Source organism: Trachurus trachurus (assembly GCF_905171665.1).
Source record: "Trachurus trachurus genome assembly, chromosome: 15".
Lineage (NCBI taxonomy): Eukaryota > Metazoa > Chordata > Actinopteri > Carangiformes > Carangidae > Trachurus > Trachurus trachurus.
The window spans coordinates 28,183,891-28,208,145 of NC_139906.1; the positions used below are offsets into that span (position 1 = coordinate 28,183,891).

The window sequence follows — 24,255 nt, forward strand, 5'->3', positions numbered from 1 at the left end:
AAATGTATAGAACTGCAACCCCCCCCCCCCCCCAGGTGTTTAATTTCTTATTTTTTTAAATTTTCTTTCTTTCTTTCTTTATTTTCTTTTTGGTTTTTGTTGTTGTTGTTGTTGTTTGTCTGTTTGTTTTGTTGGTTTGTCTACCATTTCCTCCTATGTGTTGTACACAAAGGAGGTGGTTTTGTTGTGTGTGTTGTTGTTTTGTTCTTGTAATAATGTGAGAGTTGGCTGTTGTGTATATATATGTTTGGAAAATGGGAAAAAATGTCAATTAAAAAAAAAAAAAAAAAAAGAATTCTCCTTTAGCAATCGTTTTCTCCCCCGGGATGACGACGTAGGTTGACCGGCCGATGAGCGGTGATGACCAGACGCTGCTCACACAGATGGAGCTTCACTTCTCCGAAAAACATCGTAGCAAACTTCTTAACAGTCTACATTTGGATAAACTAACTGCACATTGGGGATCTAAACAGTTATTTTCTCGCATGAAAAAATATTAAACCTTAATAAAGTGACATAATAACAACAGCGCTACAGCCGGAAATAAAACAGCTTTTCACCTGTTTTACAGCTGTATATGCTGCTGCATTCTGGGAAACTTGTATACTGTATACTGTATACTGCAGTGTGAACAGCGTTGGTCATCATTTATTCGTGAAACCTGTTTGAATTTCTGGCGTTTCCATCTAAGTTTTTTTTTTGCAAATTTTAAAATGCGAGTAAGAATAGGTGGATGGAAACCCCACTACTGACACACACAAACACACTACACACTAGACAGAAGAACATGGCTGCAAGTGCATGAAATAAGACTAAGACATGAATGAATAACAAATGGTATTTTTTTATCAGAGACATACAGCAGTGATGGTTAAAGGGACAGTTCTATGATGCAATGTCATGCAATGACATGTGGACACTTCCTGCTGCTGCAGCTCAACTGTCTGCTACAGGACAGAGCCTAGTCTCCATACAAGCCAGTCACATTTGACATATTTTCTATTTGATTACACTGTTAGCAGTTTTATAGAGTCTGAGTATCTTTGTTAATGACACCTGCTGATCTGACTGATTGTTCCAGTTAATTCATAATGTCAGCTGTTGCCAGCAGCGCTCATGATGCTGAGAAGAGATCACAGGGAGAAGAGAGACAGACTCATCTTCCATCAGATCATTTGCACAGTGAGGCCGTCCTTCAACTCCGGCTACAACCAAACTGAAGTAAGACACAGGCTGAAACTAACTTCTCCTTTGATAAATTGTCTCATTAACAAATATCAAACTCTCAAGACAAATAGCTGCAATGTTAAGATGTTCAATGTTCAGAGTAATACTGTAATACTGTAGAGAAGTCAAAGTGACATCAGTACTCACAGCATTGTCTCCAAACTTCTTGGTGAGCTGGTCATATTCAGGCTGTGTGAAGGGCTTGATGGACTGCTGCTGCACGCTCATGGTGAACAGGGGCTGGATACACACACAGAAGCACAAAGGATTATACACACTGTACCAGCTATGTCATTTGGCTTTTATATTTGTGTGAATATTCCATTTGTCATGGCACTATACTTGAGAAACTCTGTGATTGCAAAATAATACTTTCTATTTTCCTGTTACATCAAAATAATTTAGCTGCATGTCAAGATGATGGAATAATGACCAATATTTGTAGGAATGATCTGTTATCACTGTCTGTTATCTTGACATAACAGAATAAATATCATATTTTCTATCTTGAGACTGACATCCGTTATCTAAAGATATTGGAATAATTATCATGTTGCAGTGAATTTGTTATAAATTCTTCATTACAAATTTTACAGATCTGTCACTTTTTGTTTTTATTACTTAACAAAAAAATTTCACTGCTCTCTCACACTGTATTTTTGCTTAGACCTAGAAAACATAGCTTCAGAATATGTTTATTACCTCATATCCTCCCAGCTTGACTGTGACTGTGACATCAATGGGGTGGTTGACCACGCCCACCACTGATCTGACCAGTGAGATGAAGAGCAGGGGAAACCAGATGATACAGATCAAGAAGAAGATGATGAGTCCACCCATGCCGTATTTCACTATCTTCTTCTTCTTCTGTCCTTTAGGCTGAGGGTATTTCTGAGGAGACAAAACATGTTTCATTGTAGGGATATTTTTAAAAAGTTTGTTTTGTTTTTTGTTTTCTACATTGCTCAGTATTTTCTTTCTTGCGACTCAGTTTAGGTGTTTAAGTTCTGATCCTTTGAGCTCATCAGCTCAAAGCCACTTGAAAATTCAAGATGGCCACCAATTCTGGAAAGGAAATGACAATCAATCTATAAGATCTGATGGTGATAGAATCTAATACACTGTAAAAAAAAAAAAAAAATTAAAGGACACTTCAACAAAAATATTGCCAACAAAAAATCTCAATAGTTTGCATGGCGATATAGAGTCATGACCTTTCCCACCCTTCTGGGTCTAAACTCAAGAAGTTTAACAGCTCTGCTCTGGTTTCATGAATGGAAAGTCAGCGTGTCTTATCCACAGCGACGCTGTTGCTGTTTGCAAGGAGCAGAATATTAGACAGGCACCATGAGACGAATCATAGCACCTTCACAGTGGCCTTTCTGCTCCAGACAGAGGCATGAAAGTGTGAAATTGAAGCAGTGACAGCGGCAGGATCCTAGTGTGAGGTCTAACAGCTCAACACAAAGTGACAAGTGTGTCTTGGGTGCTTGCACGGTATAACAGGCCCTTCTCTGATACACAGGTTTACAAAGAGGTTATGGTCACAGTTTTGAAAGATCAGGCTACTGACAGGTTGATGGATGGTGTCGTTGCTTCTCTGCAACAGGTCCCTGTCTGCAAGGGCCAACGCTCTGCAGGGAGTTAGTATCAAAGCTATCAGTCATATTCCTTTTCTGTAACAACAACTGACCAGAACACTGACAGATGTAGCCCTGATGTGGTCTATGTTAAATAGTTTGATTGATGCATTCATTGTCATTTGAGAAAGTTAACTAATTTCATCATGCATCATCACCTCTGGAACATAGTTACCGAATCATAAGAAACAATGCATGATGTCCTGCTGCTACAGAATGACATGTGCTGGGTGAGGAGAAACATTAGACGTCTTCTGTGTGACACTGGATAAGGCAAATGTTTCAGTAGAATGAACAAGAATAGAGCAGCAGCATCTAGAAGATGAAAAGTTCATGTCTGAATGTAGCATTTTTAGTGGATGTTTCTTGACCATAGGGATCATTTTAACCTGCAGATGCTGGGGAAATGTGAAACCACTATGGACATGGTTGGAAGCTGAAGCAGGCTCCTACATTTCAGTACATTGAATATGCAGACCTAGGACAAGTGACAGAGCAATCAGCTCCTACACTACTCTATCTCAAAGTGGTGACCTTCTTCTGGATGAGCCTTCCATTGAGAAGAGCCAATTTCCAAACAGGCTCCCTGGTCAGCAAGTGTGGAGTGTGTGACGCTTGTGGGAATCATAGGTTATACTGTACACATTTACTTTTTATATCACTTTATAACATTTATCATATCATTGTTATGTAAGCTGCTGGACGATCTGAATTTCCCTCTTATGCCCGGGCCGTCGCAGACGAAAGACAACCATCGTAGGATATTCGTGGCAAAATCTTTGGTCGTGGCTCTAAATCGGCCGCCTTACAGTACGTCGCACTGTGAGACAGGTTCTAGGACGGCCGTTGTCAGCGTCTTGCGACCAAAGACAACCTGCGATTAAATTATGGGGAGGGGGCTGCGATTCAGTAGAACGATCATCGTTCTGCACACGTCAAACTTGACGTCGTACCAAAGATTATTAGATCCATGTCCCACAGTGTGTCATGCAATAGTCTTATAAGACTGCTAAAATCGCACAGAGGCCATTAGGGATTAATAAAATATTTTCGATTTCTTTTCTGTTCTATTCTATCATGCTCAGAACAGTACAGCACAATGTATGTGTATGCGATGGCAACGTTCCTACCACAGTCAACCATCTGGTCAATAAATATTATAAAGATGCACATGAGAAAACCACCGACATACAAACTCTGAGAATTCCCTAAGCCTAAGTCTTCACACTGACAACTTAAGTAATCAAGCAGATTTGTGCCAATGTCTTTAATTTTTTGTCTTTTTGGACATTATAACTAACTACTAACATTTTTGTCTTCCTGTTGTCAACCACCAACTCTTTCTGGGGAGTTGCTGCTTTTCCCCCAGGATAAGTTATCAGCTCTTCTCTGACATCACACAGACTCACTCACCTTCTCTGTCTCACGGCTGCATTTAATGATGAAGATGTTGGCATAAATGTCCTCCACACACATCCAGTTTGACAGAGACAGGGTTGTGTCCGTCCAAACCCAGTCCATCACTGCTCGCAGCTCCACCAGGAATGGCACCAGACGGAACCTGCACACACACACACACACACACACACACACCAATAACACATAAACATGTGAACTGAAATGGAAACTCAAACATGAGATGTTCTACTAAACAGCACTGATAGCTGCAGATCTGTACCCTTGGAAGAGAAACAGGTTGAGGTGGTTGTATTTCTTGGTGAGGAAGTTGCCAAGGATACGAGTGGGATATCCAGAGCGGATCTGATAGGCTGAGAGGCCGAAGTAAATGCACTTGACAAAGTACCAGAGCTGGGCCACAAAGTTCTGATTGAACTTCCTAAACAGAGAAAAGGGAGGAGAGGAGGATTAAAGCTTTTCAGTCTCATCTTCAGCAACATTCAGAAGACTCCACAGACCAGAAGACTGATATTCTTCTACTGTATCATTTTATCAAGACACAACTGAACTTTACCTTTCAGTGACAGCAGGGAGGATGAAGAACATCCACAGGTGGATCCCAAACACAAGGATCACCTGAAGGGAAGGAGAGGGGGGTGTAAGTAAACAGAGAAGCTCACCGAGTGCTGATGTTGAAGGCAACTGGACTTCTTTTGGATCTTGAAGATATATCGCCTCTGATCCAAGAGGCTTCTTCACACCAAAAAAGGTGTGAGACATCCAGATATTTAACCCTAGGTGGGGACAAAGGTCTGAGGACCATCTCCAAGGTGTTTAGAGGGGGTTCAAACGCCTTGGAGATGGTTGGACCACCTAAGACCACCTAAGAGTTCCTCCAAGGTATTTCAGGATTTCATGGTGTCATGAACCTTCACAGACAATAGAGAAGCTCATAATATGAAGATCAAGAAAACATTTTATCCTAGTCTTCTCCTGATCAGTTCTCCATTTATGATTCAGTTACATTTTAAACTTTTCAGGAGGTACATCTAAAAGTAATTCTTATTCACTTTCCTGAAAATCCATTGTACACTGTCTGATATAGTTTGAGAGAGTGAATAAGGGAACACAATGCCAGGCCTCCTCCTCCTCCTCCTCCTCCTCCAATACACTGAACCATACAGATGGATGAATGACCTCTGATAGACTGAATAAGGGGGCCAAACCTGGAAGATGAGTTTTCCCAAGACAGCCTTGCGTAGATACAAGGCTCTGTCAATGATCATGGTGCTGAACTGGATGAGCAGCATCACCAGGAAAGCCTCGGGAACCTGGTCCTCAGACAGGGTGGAGGCTATATCAGCTGCTGCACTGTGTTTCTGCAGGAGAGAGGTCAGAGGAGATTTTTTTTTATTTTACTTCGGTTTAAATATAAATGATAAATACACTACTATAAAGGATTCCTATCTTTGATTAACTGATTAACTGATCAACTGATTTAAACACAGGTCAAAGTTATACTCTACTGTGAATAAGCAGTGCAGCATGTAAACACAACTTCCATCCATCTCTCACCCCAAAGGCCCAGAAGCCAAAGATGACGATGATGAAGTCGATGACGTCAGTCAGGAACATGAGAGCGTAGACGTCAGTGGCAGCTCGATACTCAGCGTGGAGAATGTCCCCGAAGAAACCCTGAGCCGGTTTGTAAACACTCTGAACACTGCAGTGAGAAACAACATTTATTAATCCACTCTCACTGTTAGACTGTAGAACTGCAACTAAAGCATTTTTGCAATTCTTTTCCATTATGTCGCCAGTACCCTGTGAAATATTTAGATAAATGTGTTTAGAAGGTAACTGTGGTTAGTTATTTGCCTGTCAAGTGATTCAGACCTTAAAGGGATAGTTCAACATTTTGGATAATTGGCCCATTGCCATAATCCCTAGAGTCATAGCAGTAGGTTAGTTACCTTTAATTGTCGGTGCAAGCTATTTTTAGAATGGCGGAGCAGAGCGGCGAGCTGCTCAGAGCTACGCTACGGAGGCTCATGGGATTTCTTGGTTTCCCTCATCAAACTCATCAAATAAACGTTACGTCACAAACGTTATGAAACAGAGTTGTTTTTGAGGTAAATTCATGCAAAACTGCTGAAGCGCGTTCCTGTCAGGGGCAGTTTTCTGGCAAGCAGTCTCTGCATTTACCTCTAAAACAACTCTGTCTCGTAACGTTGTGTTATTATCTCATAGCGTGGTGAATGTGCAGGTCACAACTTGTCCACCAGAGCGTTTTGGAGTTGTTGGATTGTGTATTTGATGAGTTTGATGAGGGAAACCAAGAAATCCCATTAGCCTCCATAGCGTAGCTCTGAGCAGCTCACAGTTCTGCTCCACCGTTCTAAAAATAGCTTGCACCGACAAATAAAGGTAACGAAGCTACTGCTATGACTATTGGGATTATGGCAACAGGGCAATTTGCCAAAATGTTGAACTATCCCTTTAATGTAAACGACACTGCACTTGAGAGCACTGTTGATTATGAACTTGATTGTGTGTGAATGTTTGTTAGAAGTTCAGTTTTAGAAATTGCTTATGTTGAACAGTTGTTACAGTTTTTAAATGACTTGAGTTTAGATGACATTAGATTTTAACTTATTGAGTTAATGGCGACTATTTTTTTTAATACACTGCACTGATTAAAAACAATCTTTTGTGTCTTTCTCAGTATGCAGATACTGCATACTTGAATCTTGAATCACATCCCTGCATCTCCACCCTGCTCACCCAGAGATGCAGACTTGTTTTATCTTGTTTCCCACAGCGATCAGCCTCCGACTGGCTGCCTCCCTCCTCCGGCCTTTTTGCTTCTTCTTCACCGGTTCTTTACTGGGGTCTGTGGTCTCAGCTGTGGACTCCTCTGAAACAGCTGAATCTACAACCAAAGAGGGGATTCAAACTGAATTACTGTAGCACCACATACCGTAGGAACAACTAGAATCACTGCCTTGTGGTTGTATGGTTGTGTCCTCCACCAGGATTAGATCAAGATCCACATCTGGACCATCTCAGTCCACATATGAACACAAACCTTTGCTACGGCGTTTTTTGGGCTGTTTAGCTTTCCTACGGAAGCGGATGCTGCTTTTCTTGGGGACCTCCTCCTCCACCTGCTCTTTGTCTCCCTCCAGTTTATCTTCCTTCAGACTGCTGGCAGGATCCAATGTGTCCTGTCCATCTTTTGAGCCCATAGGTGTTGATGTGGCTGTGGGGGACTGTGGGGTAGCAGCAGCAGAACTGGCACTTTGGTCAACACTGTCGCCATTACCCTGTATTGGAAAAACAAATAGGAATGAAGTATCTTTAAAGATGAAACATTGCATAATGTCATCACAGAGGTCGGTTCTTTAAAAGTGGTCATTGATAGGACAATAACTGATAGAAACTAACCTTTTCAAGCTGGTCCAGTTCTGTTATTTCCAGGTTGTCCAGGGTGGATGTTGAGCTGACTTTTCCCTTCTTCTCCTCCTCCTCCTCTCCTCCTCCTCCTTCCTCTGTCTTTCCATCATCATCTCCCTCTTGAGCTTTTCCTTCATCCTTACAACTTTCTGGTGAGGGGCTCTGCTCCTCAAGCGGGCCCTCATGGTCCCACAGACCATAACGCTGGAAAACGTACAAATGTGTAAAGCAAAACTCAAGTTATGTTGTCTGAAGTGGAATACTTCAGTGAGACTTTCCTAAAATACTACTTATGGGTAATTAATTGAGCTAATTTTAACATTAACAGGTGATTCTTTACATGTCTTCAATATACTGTTGCCCATTAAGTTGTAATAAAAAAATGTTTTTCTCTTCTCATGAAATGATTGTGACAATGTGATTTATTATTTATAGATAAAGTGTATATCTTCTGAAAACTTTATTCATCAATCTCTACCGAACATATCACTGTAAAAAAATTGAACCATAACCTTTATAATAGGAATACAAAGAGGAATGTGCCTGAAAAATAAAATCATTCCAACTTTATGGGAAACAGTGTAGAAACACAGCTCAAATCGCTGCGTTGAGGTTATAATGTGAAAGTAGTGAATGCAAACTGGACAGGCAGAGTTGACAATCAAGTGACTTGGTATCAAAATATAACAAGATAGCTACAGTAGCTGGTTAACCTGCTAACGACAGCTGAAGAACAGTAGTGACAGCAGCTGTTAGTGAAGCAATCGATGAACGGTCATTTTTTCTTCTAGCCTGGTTAGTCAACAGTCTTGTTAATGCTAGCTATGTGGCAGTAGAAAACACCTGCCACAATTTGCCTATCCTCGTGCAGTTTGAATGAACTGCATAACAGAGGCCGGTTGACTAAAATGTGTCCGTTTCCAAATTTAGTGCAAGTTTGAAAAGTGAAAGGTGAAAATTATGATTTCATACAAGTTTAACACGTTCTTGCTTCCTGGTTGTTGAGTGTAAGTATCATTGTGAATACCAACTGACCATGAGCAGTGATCTGTGGAAGAACAGAGCCAGCAGCTGAAGAAGATCATATCTGATGTAGTTGTCAGTCTTCTCCAGGCCCAGGATGCGAGGTGGGAAGAAAGGCTTGTCTTCGTTTAGAGTCATCTCATATGCACTGTTCCAGGGAAAGAACCCGAACTGGAAAAGGTACTTTACCACCACCATCACCTGGAAAGAGACAGAGCAGGACAGACAGTCAGAGGGCTGAAAGGGTGGATCACCTGGTAGAGGGGTGGAGGGGCTATTCAACAACTGTAAGCAGTGGCGTGAACAGACTTTTGAAGGGCAGGGGCGAAAAGAAAGGGGACAGCGCGTCCTCGTCACTGAAGCGGTCACTGTAGCACACGTTTTGCCACATTTTGCAAAGCATTTTAAGTGTTCATTAAATGTATAATAGGAATTTCCCCCATCTAGCGGTGCGGTTGCATATCGTAACGTATTCTTGATGTTGCATTCACGTGAAATGGGGCAGACGTCAGACAGACAACAGACGCTGCATGTAACAGGATAAACAAGCGTCTATGTAAACAAGTGGTCCGCCAGCACGAGGCAAAACAATACAGGCGTGACAATATGTTGTCATGGTGATGTCCTATTGTTTACCTGACCCACGTTTTACCGTCTTTCTCTCTTGGAGTAAAATGACATCCGGTTGGTTTGCCGACGGCCGTCTGCCTGACTGCACCTGAATGCAACACCAGTGCCTCCGTCCTTCCTCACACTACACAGTGGTGACAGTTTTAACAGGCCGAGCCCACAGCTCCGCTGAGTTTCTATGGTTACCTACGGTCACGCTGCCACTCAACGTAAAAAATGGCGATGCAACATGGCCGCCTCGGTTCGGTGCGTCGCCCACTTATGTATTTGTAACGACTTGTAACAACTCATTCTAAGGTACCAGAAAGCTTTCATTTGTATGTGGGTGTGATTCCACTTCAGTGAAATACGTATTTATGAAAGACATATTTGATTTTTGCTAATAAAAAGCCAAATAAGTTACACACTGGGGCTTAGAATTTTAATAGACTACTTTAAAACACATACATGTGGGATGTTAAAGGCCCCATGGCATGAAAAATGTGATTTTGGTTATTTTTTGGTGCTTTGGGAGGTCTCTGGGCCACGTATATACTGTCCCATGCATCAAACTGGTCATAAACGGAGAAACACACACCACCCATTTGTAGGAACATTCTCTTTAAGACGAGCAGATAGCACTTCCTCCTTTCTGTGATGTCACACACAAGGTAACTCCGCCCACCATGACCAGTTGTTATTTTTCAATTTGTATGAATGCAGCTTAGGTTTCAGTTACTTGCCTGTGATTGGCCCGACCACATGCCACTCAAAAACAGTCAGCCAATCAGAGGAGAGGTTCTCATTCTCTCTTCTGATTGGCCAAATGCCCTGTGCCTGCTAGAGCTCCAGAAAGAGGCAACAGAAAGGGGCAGTATAAACGATATTAAGCAGATCACAGGTACTCAAAACCAATGATACACCTTGTTAGGGATATCAGCAGGTAAATAAACCCAGAGAAAAGTGCACAGCATGGGGCCTTTAAAGCAGAAGTAAGCGGAATGTTTGTGTTAATATAAGTCTTAAATAGTTCTATCTTCCGACAGCAATCACTTCTATAGAGTGTTTGGTCTGAAACACGGGTCTGTCAGTCACTCTGCTCTGCTGTAAGCCCAGGAGAAAACTTTCCTTGTATCCTACAACCTTTATCCAATGAGGAGAGAGAACGGCATAAAGGGGCGGTCCTCTCTGTGTGTGCAGCCAAGGGATGCGCGTGAATGTGGTGACGTAGGGACGAGGGCGGGGACTGCTAACTCCATCGGCTGACAAGAAGTTAGACAAAACGACCGGATCGCTTACTTCTGCTTTAATCTTCTCAGTGGCTATTTGTTGTCTTTGATAACATTAGCAAACCCTTCTTGTGTTCTTGTGTATACTGGGTGTTTTAAAGGATAGACGATAGTTAGTAAAAGTGTGTTTGTACATTGTTCTTATCCACAGTCAGTGTATTGCTTGTATAACCCGAGTTGTGTGTGTCTCTTATCTTTCCTTCAAACAGCTCTTTGCTTTGGCAAGACATTTTGTCACCCATTGAATTGTATAAATAAAGGCACTTAGCTGTTTGCACCAAACATGGTGACGCACTAATTCTCACATCAGACCTCTACAAATAAAATTCTTACTTGTTATATAATAATCTTATTAACAGTAAAATTATGAATCATGGATTTAAAACAATGAGCTAAGAAAGGCTTACATTTTTTCTTTAAAAATGTTGATATTACATAGCCTACAGTATGTGAGAATCACAGGTTATGTACCTTGTGAATCCAAAAACAGCATGGTGTATGAAAAGTGTGTGTGTGTGTGTGTGTGTGTGTAAATGCTCATACCTCTGTGTAGACTATAGCAGTCATCCAGAACTTCTTGGTTGGTCGTGGAACAGCCAGCATGGCCCATAGGAACACCAGGATGGGGAGGGCCAGTGATATCACCGAGGCACTGACCACATTGTTCAACACGATGATGAAGTAGCAGACCAGCTCGGAGTTTGCTGCCAGGAGGTTGTACAAGGCAAACAGCAGCTTCAGCAGACGGTTCTGGTTGGTGTAGAAGTCTCTGCTCTGCTCCAGCTCCTCGATGAAGAACTGCCTGCAGGGACGGACGTTACAGTCACAACCAACTGGATTTATCCATCACGTTTTGAGACTGATAGATTACAAAGCACGGAGAAAGTGTTGAAAACTGTGGATTGCTGTCGGTCGTCAGTATCTACCTTTCTCCCAGCAGCTCACTGGCTGTTCTGGAGTGTCTGTGTTGTTTGGGCGGCTCTAGCACCAGCTCCAAGCCGCTGGGTAAGGGTTCAGGACTCAAGAGGTTCCCAGTGCTGTTGAGCCTCGGTCTGGGGGTGCTCCGGCCTCGGCTCTCCACCTCCAGGCAGCTGACGGAGAGATTCAGACACACGACAGATGTGAAGACTGAGACACTGGAAGTGAAGATGTGATTTTTGTACAGAATCTAGAGCAAGACTTTAAGGCAAGACACTACAGGCAAAAACACTGTTTTTTCATGCACTGATCAATTTTGAGATTTTGGGCTATTTTTCTTCCTTAACATGTATTCTCTCAGAAAAGTCAAAAGAAAAGGTAGAACATCCACATTAAGGTGGTTATTTTACTTCATTTTGTCTCTTGTTGGTAGATTTCTCCTAAATTCACCACAAGTTAACAGCTACTGTGACATACTGTGCTGTGTTGTCTGACCCATGTCATGTCAGGTATCATTGTAAAGCTCTCTCTCTCCTGAACAATTATGTAGGCAAAATTGTCATTTTCTCTGTATCCGCAACCAATCGTAAAAGTATGATTGACAGTAACAATCTATGGAATTTTACAGTACAAGTCTTTAAAGGCCGTTTTCTCAAAATTAGTTTTTCCTCAGACTCTGAGCTAGAAATCTCCACTTCAGCAGCACTTACAGACACCAAACCTTCCAGTTTTATTCCTGTCAATATTCTGAAGGTTTTTACAGAGGGGATTGTTGATATATCATTCAAAGCCTGATTTATACAACATTTTATTCCTAAAAACATGGCGAAATTTGACTTTTTAGGGCTGATGACAGTATTTTCTCATTTACAGAGTGATAAAAAGAGATATCCAAAATCCCCTTTGTAAAAACTTCGTACTTCGGACTTCGAAAAGGGGTTTTATCCATTGGTTCTGGAAATGTATGCAAATTAGTGCATATTTCATTAGATATGGCCTAATTTACATATTTAAACATAGCATTTGACAAAACTTGTAATACAAAAAATATTTGTCTTAATGTAAGTGATAAACTTGGGAAGTGTCATGGTGATATCAGTTTAATTTTTAATCTATTCACCTGCAGTGTCCCCCCCGTAAAGATGAGATTGGATAAACGATGCATATTATGTGGAGAAGCAACGGTAAAATAAAAAGTAAAATATTGTTCATCTCTATATTTCAGTAAATCACCGGCTGTTTAACAGAAGACCAACACTAACCTGTACCTGGTGGAGTTTTCTGCGTCTGTCTCATCCAAACATGTCTCCAGCGTGGGACTCTCACTGCCCTCAGACAACTGGTCGTCTATGGAGTCTGCTGCTGTATGCTGCTGCCAAGCAGAGGGAGACGGACAGAGGTTAGAGAGAGAGAGACACACAGAGAGAGAGAGAGAATGTGTGTGTTATTGTTGTTACCTGCTGTATCTTGTGTATGATGGAGTAGCGTTCATTGCACAGGACGGTGGAGGTCTCTCTGTACTGTTTGGTCAGCAGGTTGAGCCACTGGGTCAGTCCGTCCACCATGGCCAAAACTATGGCCCAGAGGAACCGCAGGATGTCCAAGATCCTCTGAACCATCTCACCATGACCTGCAGCACACACACACACACACACACACACACACACACACACACACACACACACACACACACACACACACACACACACACACACACACACACACACACACACACACACACACACAGACAGACAGACAGACAGACAGACAGATGAAAAGATTTTGAGAATTTTGACCAATGGGACAGTTTCCAAATGTGTGTAGAGAAATAAGATAATACTCTCACACTTCTATCAGCTCTGTCTTGTTGGTGTTGTTTTATGATGACAACAGAAAGACAGGCCTTCTGACTCCGTCATGAGACCCAGGGCCGTTGCTAGGAATTCTGGGCCCCCTGAAAAAATACTGAAGTGGGCCCCCACCCCCTGACTTTTCATCAACACTTTTTTGATTGACTGTGTATAAGAGGAATTTTTTTTTTTAATCTGTTTCCTGGGGGTTTTTGTGGGCCCTACTGGGCTGTGGCCCCCTAGAATTGTCATCACCTTTCTCCCCTATGCAACGGCCCTGATGAGACCTACAGTGTTATCTGGCTTTATAGAGGCAGACAGGTCGGTACAAGCTAGAATTTACTGCCATGCGCTCCGTAGCAGTGCAGCAGAGAGCTGCAGATGTTTCAGGGACGTCTTTCAAGACTAAACTTAGCGCAAACTATTCTTGGGTTTTATTCTTTGGATAAAACACATAAGCCTATGGGAAAATTCAAGACGGCCACAGATTCTGGCAAGGAATGTTATTTTGGTAACACTATAAAAAAAATTACGGTAACACTTAATAGTACAATATTTATAAACTGCATACTAATGAGTATCCATGCGTAACAAATGAAGAATTCAGTATTTATTAATGCTTAACTAATGCTTAATAGTGAATATTTATTATAAAGTGTTACCATTATTTTTTAAATTTTAAGTTCATCCACAGTTTTCACATCTGAATGATCCAGGCATCGAAAATGTTGAGAACACTAAACAATAAAATGATCCTTCTCAGGGATCCAGACTGAAACTTAAATACAATATTGTGTGAGAAATTACACATGTTCACATATCAGCAGCGCATGATCATTATTTATCAGAGTGTTGGTGCAGTCTTGTAGCTGAAAGTACTCAGTCACTGGCTCAGTCAGTCTGACACCTGCACTTTCATCAGAGTACAGGTGCAGACAGGGACAGAGACACTGAGCTCATCCAATGTACAACACACTGAAAAAAATCAACTATGATCTATTTTTCAAGAACACTTTTTCCCCTGACTTTGTTCTTTCTACTTTGTGAAGAAGCTGCATGGTCCTACCAGACTGCTCTTCCTCTTCCTCCTCCTCCTCAACCTCCTCCTCCTCCTGGATGACAGGGTCCTCAAACACATCATTGTCGCTACAACCTACACACACACAGACAAAGAAAAAAAAGCATCTCAGCTGACATTACATTCAATAAATCAATCAATTAAATTTTATTTATATAGCACCTTTCAAAGCAAATAGATGCCGTTCAAAGTGCTTTACATTTTGATTGAACAATATATATATAGGAGGTAAAACAAGAAAAAGCATGGAGACTAAAACGAAGATTAAAAACAACAATAAAATAAAATATAGCAATAGAAAATAGATAAATAAAATAACAACTTTTAACAACAATACAATTTTATAAAATAGAATAGAATAAAATGCAGGATAGAAGTAGGAGAAAGATAACAATAAGAAAGAGTATAAAACTGTAAAATAGAATAAAATCACTATGAGACTATAGCATAAAAGCCAGATTAAAAAGATGGTTTTTTAGCCTACATTTAAAAGTGTCAATGTTTGTAACTCCTCTCAGATCCTCCGGCTGACAGTTAAAAGAGAGGAGCCAGAGGATCTGAGGGGCCTTCCTGGTTCATACAATAAAAGCATCTCTGAGATATAATCTGGTGTAAATCCATGGAGTGCTTTAAAAACTAATAAGAGAACTTTCAAATCAATACGGAAACTAACAGGCAGCCAGTGTAAAGACTTTAAAATTGGCGTGATGTGTGCTCTCCTCGTGCTGCAAAGTTTTGAATCAGTTGCAGCTTGTTTACTGTATTCTTGGGTAGACCAGAGAGGAGAGCGTTGCAGTAGTCCAGCCTGCTAGTTATAAAAGCATGCATTAGTCTCTCTGTGTTGCTCTGAGAGAGAAACGGCCTCACTTTAGAGATGTTTTTTTAATTAACATTGACTCGCATGTATCTGTAGTTAGTGACTGGGATCACAGCAGCCATGACTCAACATGTCAACTCAGTGGTTATTGCAGGAAGGCTCAGCACGCAGCGGTGGGACGGTGGACCACATCCTTCTTTGACCTCAGTCTTCAGTTTGATCTGAGCTACATGTCTGTGACGTTCTGCTGAGTGTATCTTGCAGGTTGTGAGGCGGTTGCAGTGGCAAACATCTGTCCACACACTGACAAACACCTGCTGCTCAAATGTAATAGTTCTCTCCACAGGTGTGTCTCAGACCACACACCGTGGTCATTAATTAAATGACCATTCAATTAAGTTTGCTAGAGAGAGGGAGAGCCTCACAGGTTGAAAGACAGATTGAAGGGAAGGTCACCTACACAACTCTGAGGGCCTGTCCCATTCCTCCACACTTGGCTCAGTGCGCTTGGTTACGCACACACTTTGGTGACGTTTTGCCGGCGGAACGTATATTTACATATAGTGTGCAGCATGGATTAAGTGGCCAAGCGTGTGGGGGGAGATTTAAAAGCAATCGGGACACACTTGAAAAGTGCAGCCTGTGCCATTGCGCACACTAGCACAACTACGACACACACAAACACACAGCACAGCAACAGTTTTAATCAACAGTGCTGCTGGATCACAGTCTCATCTACTCCTAAAGGGTCTCTATGCGCAAGATTCAGATCATAAATGTGTAAGCCCAACTCCGTAAGAAAAAAAAACAAGCAAGAAAAACGAAAGACATAAAATAAAAACATGAACAGAGCATGATGAATATAAAATATGACATTAAAAAGTCATAATTATGAGATAGAAAGTTAATTTCATTTTATTGAGATTAATTCAATCGCATTTCCTGAACGTGACTTGTGGCTCTGGGTGACAGGGATTTATACCTGGCCAAATACCGCTCGGATGCGGTCTTACCATAAGTGTGGGTGAAGTGCAAAACAAGCGTGCTGCACTTTCGGTCGTTGGAGAAACGGGACACACTGAACACTGACACTAAGAACATGAACGCGCACGCCAAGTGCCCAAGTGTGATGGAGTGTGCATATTGGGACAGGCCCTGAGTATACAGGTACCTCTAGTTTATTGTGTCTCAGCTTCAGAGAAACAGACGTAAGGGAATCTGACCTAATAAAGCGAGAGCCTCCTGTTGTGAGTCCACTCCTCCCTCCTTCTCCTTCTCTTTCTCTGTCTTTTCTTTTCTCTCGCTCCTCTTCACGTGTCGCTGCCGTTTCTGACGATCTCTGAGCGCTGTCTTCACGTTGGTGACCCAGGCCTGGTACGCCAGCTGAGGAGACACACAACAATCAGCAACACAATACGCAATCTGTATGTATGTAGTGCAGCACACAACACCAATTAACTTATATGTCGTGACTATAAGGACGTTTCTAATATGTAATGTGACAAATTCGGCATTAAACACAGTGTATTAGCAAAGAATTTATGATTAATGGTGAAACAGAAGTTCTGCCAACAGTCTGCTGTCACTAGAATAGGTAATAGTCTGAATAGTTCATCAGGGGCGGTGTTTAGTTCAGTTGGTAGAGCAGTTTCCCCATGTGTTGAGGCTACAGTCCTCGCTGCAGGCGGCCCCAGTTCGAATCCCGCATCCTGCGTATCATTCCCCCTCTCTGCCTCCCCATTTCCTGTCTCTTTCTCGACTGTGCTTTCCATTAAAGGCAAAAAAGCCCAAAGGATATAGTTTTTAAAAAAGAATAGTTAATCAGTTTTTCTCAATGTTCTTGGGGTGGTAGCCTTATATTTTTGCTGAAATATGTATTTATTGTCATTTTTTATAGTGTAAAAGTGTCTCAGTCTCTTCCTCTACATCGTTAAAAGTTATGATTTGACACCTGGATTATTCATATGAGAAAATAGTGGCCAAATATATCCATATATATCCATCCATATATATATAGTATATATTAGGGGTGTAATGGTACACAAAAGTCCTGGTTCGGTACGTACCTCGGTTCAGGGGTCACGGTTCGGTACGGTTTCGGTACAACAGACACTAATTGAATGTAAAACTAAATTCTGTCTTGTGTTATAAAAGTTAAAAGAAAAAAAAAAAGAATATAAAATAAAACAAGTGCATTAGGAGTGTTATAATACCATTCATTAATTCTAGAGGAAAAACACTTGCACTTGACATCTGGCAACTATTATAAAAAACAAACACACAAGAAACTAACCTCAATGTTGGTTTACACAGTATAATTTGGGCTAGATGCCAGTTGCTTTGGTGATGCTTCGAGGCTCATTACCGCCATCTAGATTGGAGTGAGGACTTTTTTTTTTTTTTTTAATATTCACTCACTCAGATGTATTCGTCGTGTGACTGTGTGACGAATACATATACCGTTACACCCCTAATATATATATATGGATGGATGGATGGATGGATCCTGTAAGAACGGGTCCAGACGTACCTGGAAGGCGGTCATTTTCTGAGGCTTCTGCTCCTCCGACTGCATTTCCTCTTCATCCTCACTGTCTGATTCAAACAGGTAGTACTCTCCTGAGTGCAGCACTGTGAGCAGGAAGAGATCACACATCACAACCTCCTTCACTTCACCACATAGAGATCATAGAGATGATCAGAGAAACCACTTCACACAGTCTTGTATGTGTCCTACCTGTGGCATGGTCCAGCCACCGCCGGTGCCACTTCTTCTTCCTGGACTTTTTCTTGTCTGTCTGAGTCTCTGAAGTAAACAAGAGGAGATTTGGTTTGGAGGAAGTGTCACACATTATTACTAAATAATGGCATTATAAACATGAACGTGACCTGAGGGTGACATGAATATTCAGAGATTATCCACCAAACTCCAATCAGTTCATCCTTGAGTCCAAGTGAATGTTTATGTTATTAAATATTAGAAAGTTCTGTCAATACATTACTGAGACATTGTGTCTATTTGAATGAGACAAACCTACTGATGAGAAACCTGTGGCTTTAGTGTCACCGGAGCAGAGGCATGATGATGTATTAAGAGTCAAATCTACTTCAGTATCATCATCATCATCATCATCATCATCGTCATTTTGTACTGTTGGTGAAGAACAGTTAGAGTATCTTAAAGGGATAGTTCAACATTTTGGCAAATTGGCCCATTGCCATAATCCCTATAGTCATAGCAGTAGGTTCGTTACCTTTAATTGTCGGTGTAGCTATTTTTAGAATGGCAGAGCAGAGCAGCAGGCTGCTCAGGGCTATGCTATGGAGGCTAAAGGAATTTCTTGGTTTCCCTCATCAAACTCATCAAATACACAATCCAACAACTCCAAAACGCTTTCGTGGACAAGTTGTGACCTGCTGCACATTCACCACGTTATGAGATAATAACGGAATGTTACAAGACGGAGCTGTTTTAGAGGGAAATTCATGCAAAACCGCTGATGCACGTTGCGTTCAGGGACAGTTTTTCAGCAAGCAGACTCTGTATTTAGCCTGTATTTACCTCAAAAACGGCTCCGTTTCGCAACGTTCCGTTATTATCTCATAGTGTGGTGATTGTGCAGGTCACAACTTGTCCACGAAAGTGTTTTGGGATTTTGTATTTGATGAGTTTGATGAGGTAAACCAAGAAATTCCTTTAGCCTCCGTAGCGTAGCTCTGATCAGCTTACCGCTCCGCTCCACCGTTATAGCTTACACCGGCAAATAAAGTTAACGAACCTACTGCTATGACTATAGCGATTATGGCAATGGGCCAATTTGCCAAAATGTTGAACTATCCCTTTAAGTTTTGGGTATTTACAAAATTTCACATCAGCTGGAGAAGGAATGAAGGAAAGAATTATGAAATGAAGGACAGACAGAAGAAGCATTAATATAAATGGAACAACAGAATGGAGGGAGAGAGAAAAGATGGAAAGACAAGAAAAAAGATACAGAAATAATAATATTATTTTAAGAAATGCAGTATTTCTTCTGAAACCCTCTGGACAGACCAAGGGAATGACACGAGCCCTTAAACATCCCACAGTCACTGGATGAGAAAAGGACAGACAGTAAATGAAGTGGTGGCTCTGCTGCCTCTGCAGCCTAAACACAGGCTGACACCGGTGTTATTGGCCGGCCCCGGTGGGAACGGCAGGGCTGCAGTTTGCTGAGTATTGGTGTATCATTAATCATTAATGGTCCTACCAGCAGCCTGACTCTCGCCGGAGTTTTCGCTTGTTTTATGTCCGTCTCTGTACTTCTGCTGCTTGGAGCGGATTCTCTGCATCCTGAGAGGAGGAGACAGGAGAGGAGAAAGAAAAAGAATGGTGGTTAAACTTTATCCTCTAGCAGGTTCATAATATTTGCTGTGACCCAGTGTAACTCTGTGTGATAAGAATTAACCTCTTAGATTTCTTCTGGTATATTCAGGAGCTAGATCCAGTCAACATATTTAATTACAATAGTTGCCTTTCCCCCAGAGAAAGGGAAACATTGAATGATTAATCTATTGGCTGCTGATGTTTATTTATTTTTTATTAACTTATTTATTGATTCATTTATTTATTCTCTTGTGTTGTTCTCTTTTATCACAATTTATCTCTTACTTAACTCTCTACTTTTTTTTGGCTGCTGTGTTGCAGTGTCATGTCTTTATGTTTGCTTTATGTTTGTCACTCGATCCTGATCAAGACGCACATTTTGATATATAATTCGTCTGGGTCCTCTCAAAGCTGAAGGACAAGTAGTGAATCGAAATTTGTCCGGAAGATGAAAAATAATATGTAGGAAAAAATCCACACAATAACAATAGCTTTGCCCTGAGCACTGGTCCCTGCAGCTATTTTATATAGCTGCAGGGACCAGTGCTCGGTGCAATTGCCCCGTGGCCCTAATAAATAAATAAATTTCACTAGTTCATTAAGAGTGGACCCAATAATAAAGACTTTTATTCTAAGTAGAATAAGCAGGCGCCCCATATGCAGCGGCTACACTCCTCTCTGCTGCTGACCCCAGTTTGAATCCCAAATCTGGTGGCCCTTTGCTGCATATCATCCCCACTCTCTCTGCCTCCCCACTTCCTGTCTCTCTCAACTATCCTATCAATTAAAGCCAAAAAGCCCCAAAATATACTTAAAAAAGAAAAACAATGATGTCAGACTGATACAATGTTGTGAGAAGAAATGTACACATAGTGACATCAAGTGGTCATTTTACACACTTACATGCCCACAACAACCCACGAGCTGCTTACTAAGGTGATGTAGATTTCTGCTAAATGTCATGGTTGTCGGGATCTTTCACCGATAATTTCAACTTCAGAGACAAAATCAGAGGTAAATCATGGACACTGAAGGTCCCGTCTGTACAAAATGATGACGTAATAGAAGGTGAAGCTGTTTGAGCCACACCAGCAGCTCCGCCCACTATTAACCAATGGTCAAGGCATTTCATTCAGCTGTACATTTCTACAGTACCTGCCATGCAAAATTAAAATGCTGTTGACGAGAGACAGTGTCCTCAGCTGCTCTTACTGCTCTGTGGTTGTGAACACTTACGATCTCTTGAGCTGTGACAGAGACTTCTTCTCAGTTTGCTGGTGGAACTTGATGTTCTTGATGATACTGGCTCTGAAGAGCTCAAACCCTCTGGAAGGAAAAAAAAACAATCATCAATGCACTGCAACAGTCATTTATAATCAGCACCGTCTCATTTAAATTAAGGTATTAATTGTATCTAATTAACTAATTATAGAATTCCTCTTTCATGTCTCAAACAGTAATAGTGGTGTTTTTTTTTAAAGTTCTGACACATACATGTTTTCTTTGTACATTTGCAAATACTTAAAAGTGACGCTACTGGGTCAATGAAGCTTTAACTCTACTTGTGTGCATACTTTTCATAATCACCATTTACACCAATCAGACATAACATTATGACACTGACAGGGGAAGGGAATAACACGTCATCATGGCCCCTGTTGGTAGGTGGGATATACGTTGTCCTCAGAGTTGATGTGTTAAAAGCAGGAAAAATGTTCAGTGTAAGGATCTGATCCGGTTTGACAAGGACGACTGGGTCTCTCATGTGAAAAGCTGCAGCTCTTGTGGGCTGTTCCCAGGTCTGCAGTGGTCAGGATCAGGAACAGTGGTGAAGCGGCCACAGGCTCATTGATACACGTGGGGAGAGAAGGCTCGCCCATGTGGTCTGATTCCAAGTATTCATACCCCTTGAACTTTTCCACATTTTGGGATTTTATGTGATAGACTTAAGTGGCGCATAATTGTTTAGTGAAAGGAAAATGATACATGGTGTTCAAGATTTTTTACAAATCAAAGACCAAAATTGAACTTTTTGTTGGTGGTGGCAGCATCATTCTGTGGGGAGGCTTTTCTTCAGCAGGGACAGAGAAGCTGCTCAGAGTTGATGGAATCCTAGAAAAAATCTTGAACACTGTACATAATTTTCCTTCCTTTCCACTTCAGAAATATGCACTACTTTGTGTTGGACTATCACATAAAATCCCAATAAAATACATTTAAAGGGATACAACAACATTTTTTTTTTCGTGTCTTGCCTCACTCCCGAGTCCATGACCAGCAGATAGACACCATCCTTTCGACTGTGCGTGCAGTAACAAGGGAGATACTAACTACTAGAAGCTAACCTACCCTCGATGTAGCTAGCTTGAACCAAAATAAACCGTCTTTGCTTGAACCCTCCGTTTTGACCGATCTCGTCCCGTTACCGGCATTTGACCGCTCAAGATGCCTTACCGGAGAGTTTCTGAGACGAAGTTCTGCCCACTGAAGAGTTTCTCTGATGACTTTAGGTGGAGGCAGGCTAACACTACCTACAGTATGCACTTCCAGCGTCTGAGCTAAGCTAATTAGCGGTACGCCAGCTCTGCCCGTATCTCCCTTGTTACTGCACGCACAGTCGAAAGGATGGTGTCTATCTGCTGGTCATGGACTCCGGAGTGAGGCAAGACACGAAAAAAAAATGTTGGCGTATGCCTTTAAGTTTGTGGTTGTAACATGAAAAAATGTGAAAAAGTCCAAGGGGTATGAATACTTTTGCAAGGCACTGTATGTACAGTGTGCATTAGGATTCTGGGTTTGAACCTCTGACCCTGTGATTAGGGAACAACCCTCTCTATCTGCTGAGCCTCAGCCATCCCCTAATCAATAATAATAAATGTCACCTAATCCGGCTAAACTGAGGAGAGTCAGTCTAGAGCTGTGAGGGCTGCAGTTGTCAGTCAACAGGGCCTCATGTCAACTCACATTTCCTCTGTTGAATCACTGTACTTTATTTTTTGCCGAGCGGTGGGACAATCGGGGCATCGCATATTACCTTGAAGCCTGTTTGGCAGAAGCCTGCAGCTCGGCTGTCACATGCAGGAAGTAGAAACTGAGGAAGACTCTCCTCTGCAGTAAGAGGCAGAGTAAACAGATACTGTCCCAGATGATGCCAGCCTCCTCCACAGGAAGGCTGCAGGTCTTGTCGCTCACCGCTTTCGCTGTCAGGAAATGAAAAAACACATGAGTGAGGGAAATATTGAACACTTTATTACCAAATAGATAGCAAATATGCAGTGTAAATTTATTTTATTTTAATTTAATGTTTATTTAACAGGGACGATACATAAAACTTTGCCACAAAAAATGGGAAAATGTGATGCATATAAGACGACTAGCTTCAGCTAATTTGCAGTCTTTGTCCCTGGTCAGGCTTTAGAATAGGATAAAATATACTGAATACAATAAATGCAATGATACAAATACAGTGGATAATACAGTGAATAGGTACCATGAATAAATAAACACAGCAATTTCAGATTAAAACACAAGTTAAATTTAGCATTAAACATTAGTAAAGTGCTGTATTGACAATGACTTGCTGCTGCTTGAGCCAATGTTTAAATATGATGCAATATGATGCAATCAAAAACGATAATTGGATTAAATCACACAGATACTCCTACTGCTGTATAGATGATCACTGTTGTGGTGGAAAATAATCTTAAAGCACTTACGGTCATAATATCCTTTGACTGTACAAACCAGGCTGAAGAGCTGAATCACCCAACAGAAGCCCTGCTGCATCTCATGCACGAACACACACGCTAATATCTGAAACAAACACAGAGACACACAGAAGTCAGTGCTTCCTGGGACACGTCACTGTTTTTACACTTCATACACATTTCTTTCCTTCAGTTACAGAGGAACCACTTGATTGTCTACAGCAATGGTGCTTTATTACTATGAGATACTGTAGCAGCTGTAGCATAGAACAGTCCAGAGGACCCACTGTGACCTGCTCACTGACTCTCTACATGTTCACACTTCACCATTTATGTTCATTTACTTTCATTTCATTTTTCATTTTTCAATGTTATTCACATTGTGAGTGACCTGGAAGCTTCAAGCATAAAATCCAAAAGCCCCCTCACAATAAGATATTAGTAATATTTGGAAACTGACTGCAACTTTAATGCTGTTTATTCATTTTGGCTTCGTCTGTCAATAATAAGATATCTGTTACTTTCTGTTACACTGAAATATAAAGAGCTCCAAAGGTTTAACTGAAATGAAGAATTAAAGGGCAGGGACTTCAGCCTACACCGATCTATGTAACATTTATGAATTAAGTTTGAAAAAATGAATGCATTATCAAATGTTGATTGGTTGTTGATTGATGCCTGACTGTAACAATTTGTGCACAAGATCGAATAAACTACTACTACAACAACAACTACTACTACTACACTACTACATGTACTCATCAACATTCTACAAATAAAATGAATTATGTTAAAGCAGATATCAGTGGAATGTTTTTGTTAATATAAGTCCTAAATAGTCCTATTTTCCGTCAGCAATCACTTACATGAAGTATTT

The 24,255-nt window shown here is 41.2% G+C and overlaps 1 protein-coding gene across 1 annotated transcript in view; it reads right to left on the reverse strand.

Annotated features, from left to right (window-relative positions):
* piezo1 (piezo type mechanosensitive ion channel component 1 (Er blood group)) overlaps positions 1–24,255 on the reverse strand; it is a 108,638-nt gene that overhangs the window by 7,731 nt on the left and 76,652 nt on the right. The window contains exons 26-48 of the mRNA XM_083987995.1: positions 23,388–23,484; positions 22,706–22,871; positions 20,908–20,997; positions 19,556–19,638; positions 18,043–18,111; positions 17,836–17,936; positions 16,529–16,688; positions 14,477–14,563; positions 13,018–13,190; positions 12,823–12,929; positions 11,569–11,733; positions 11,186–11,444; positions 8,757–8,945; positions 7,713–7,925; positions 7,354–7,591; positions 7,050–7,197; positions 5,841–5,988; positions 5,492–5,644; positions 4,840–4,901; positions 4,546–4,704; positions 4,281–4,428; positions 1,930–2,118; positions 1,375–1,467 (exon numbers count right to left, since the gene is read on the reverse strand). Coding sequence (XP_083844121.1) covers positions 1,375–1,467; positions 1,930–2,118; positions 4,281–4,428; positions 4,546–4,704; positions 4,840–4,901; positions 5,492–5,644; positions 5,841–5,988; positions 7,050–7,197; positions 7,354–7,591; positions 7,713–7,925; positions 8,757–8,945; positions 11,186–11,444; positions 11,569–11,733; positions 12,823–12,929; positions 13,018–13,190; positions 14,477–14,563; positions 16,529–16,688; positions 17,836–17,936; positions 18,043–18,111; positions 19,556–19,638; positions 20,908–20,997; positions 22,706–22,871; positions 23,388–23,484 — 3,297 coding nt within the window. The remainder of the gene's footprint in view (positions 1–1,374; positions 1,468–1,929; positions 2,119–4,280; positions 4,429–4,545; positions 4,705–4,839; positions 4,902–5,491; positions 5,645–5,840; positions 5,989–7,049; positions 7,198–7,353; positions 7,592–7,712; positions 7,926–8,756; positions 8,946–11,185; positions 11,445–11,568; positions 11,734–12,822; positions 12,930–13,017; positions 13,191–14,476; positions 14,564–16,528; positions 16,689–17,835; positions 17,937–18,042; positions 18,112–19,555; positions 19,639–20,907; positions 20,998–22,705; positions 22,872–23,387; positions 23,485–24,255) is intronic.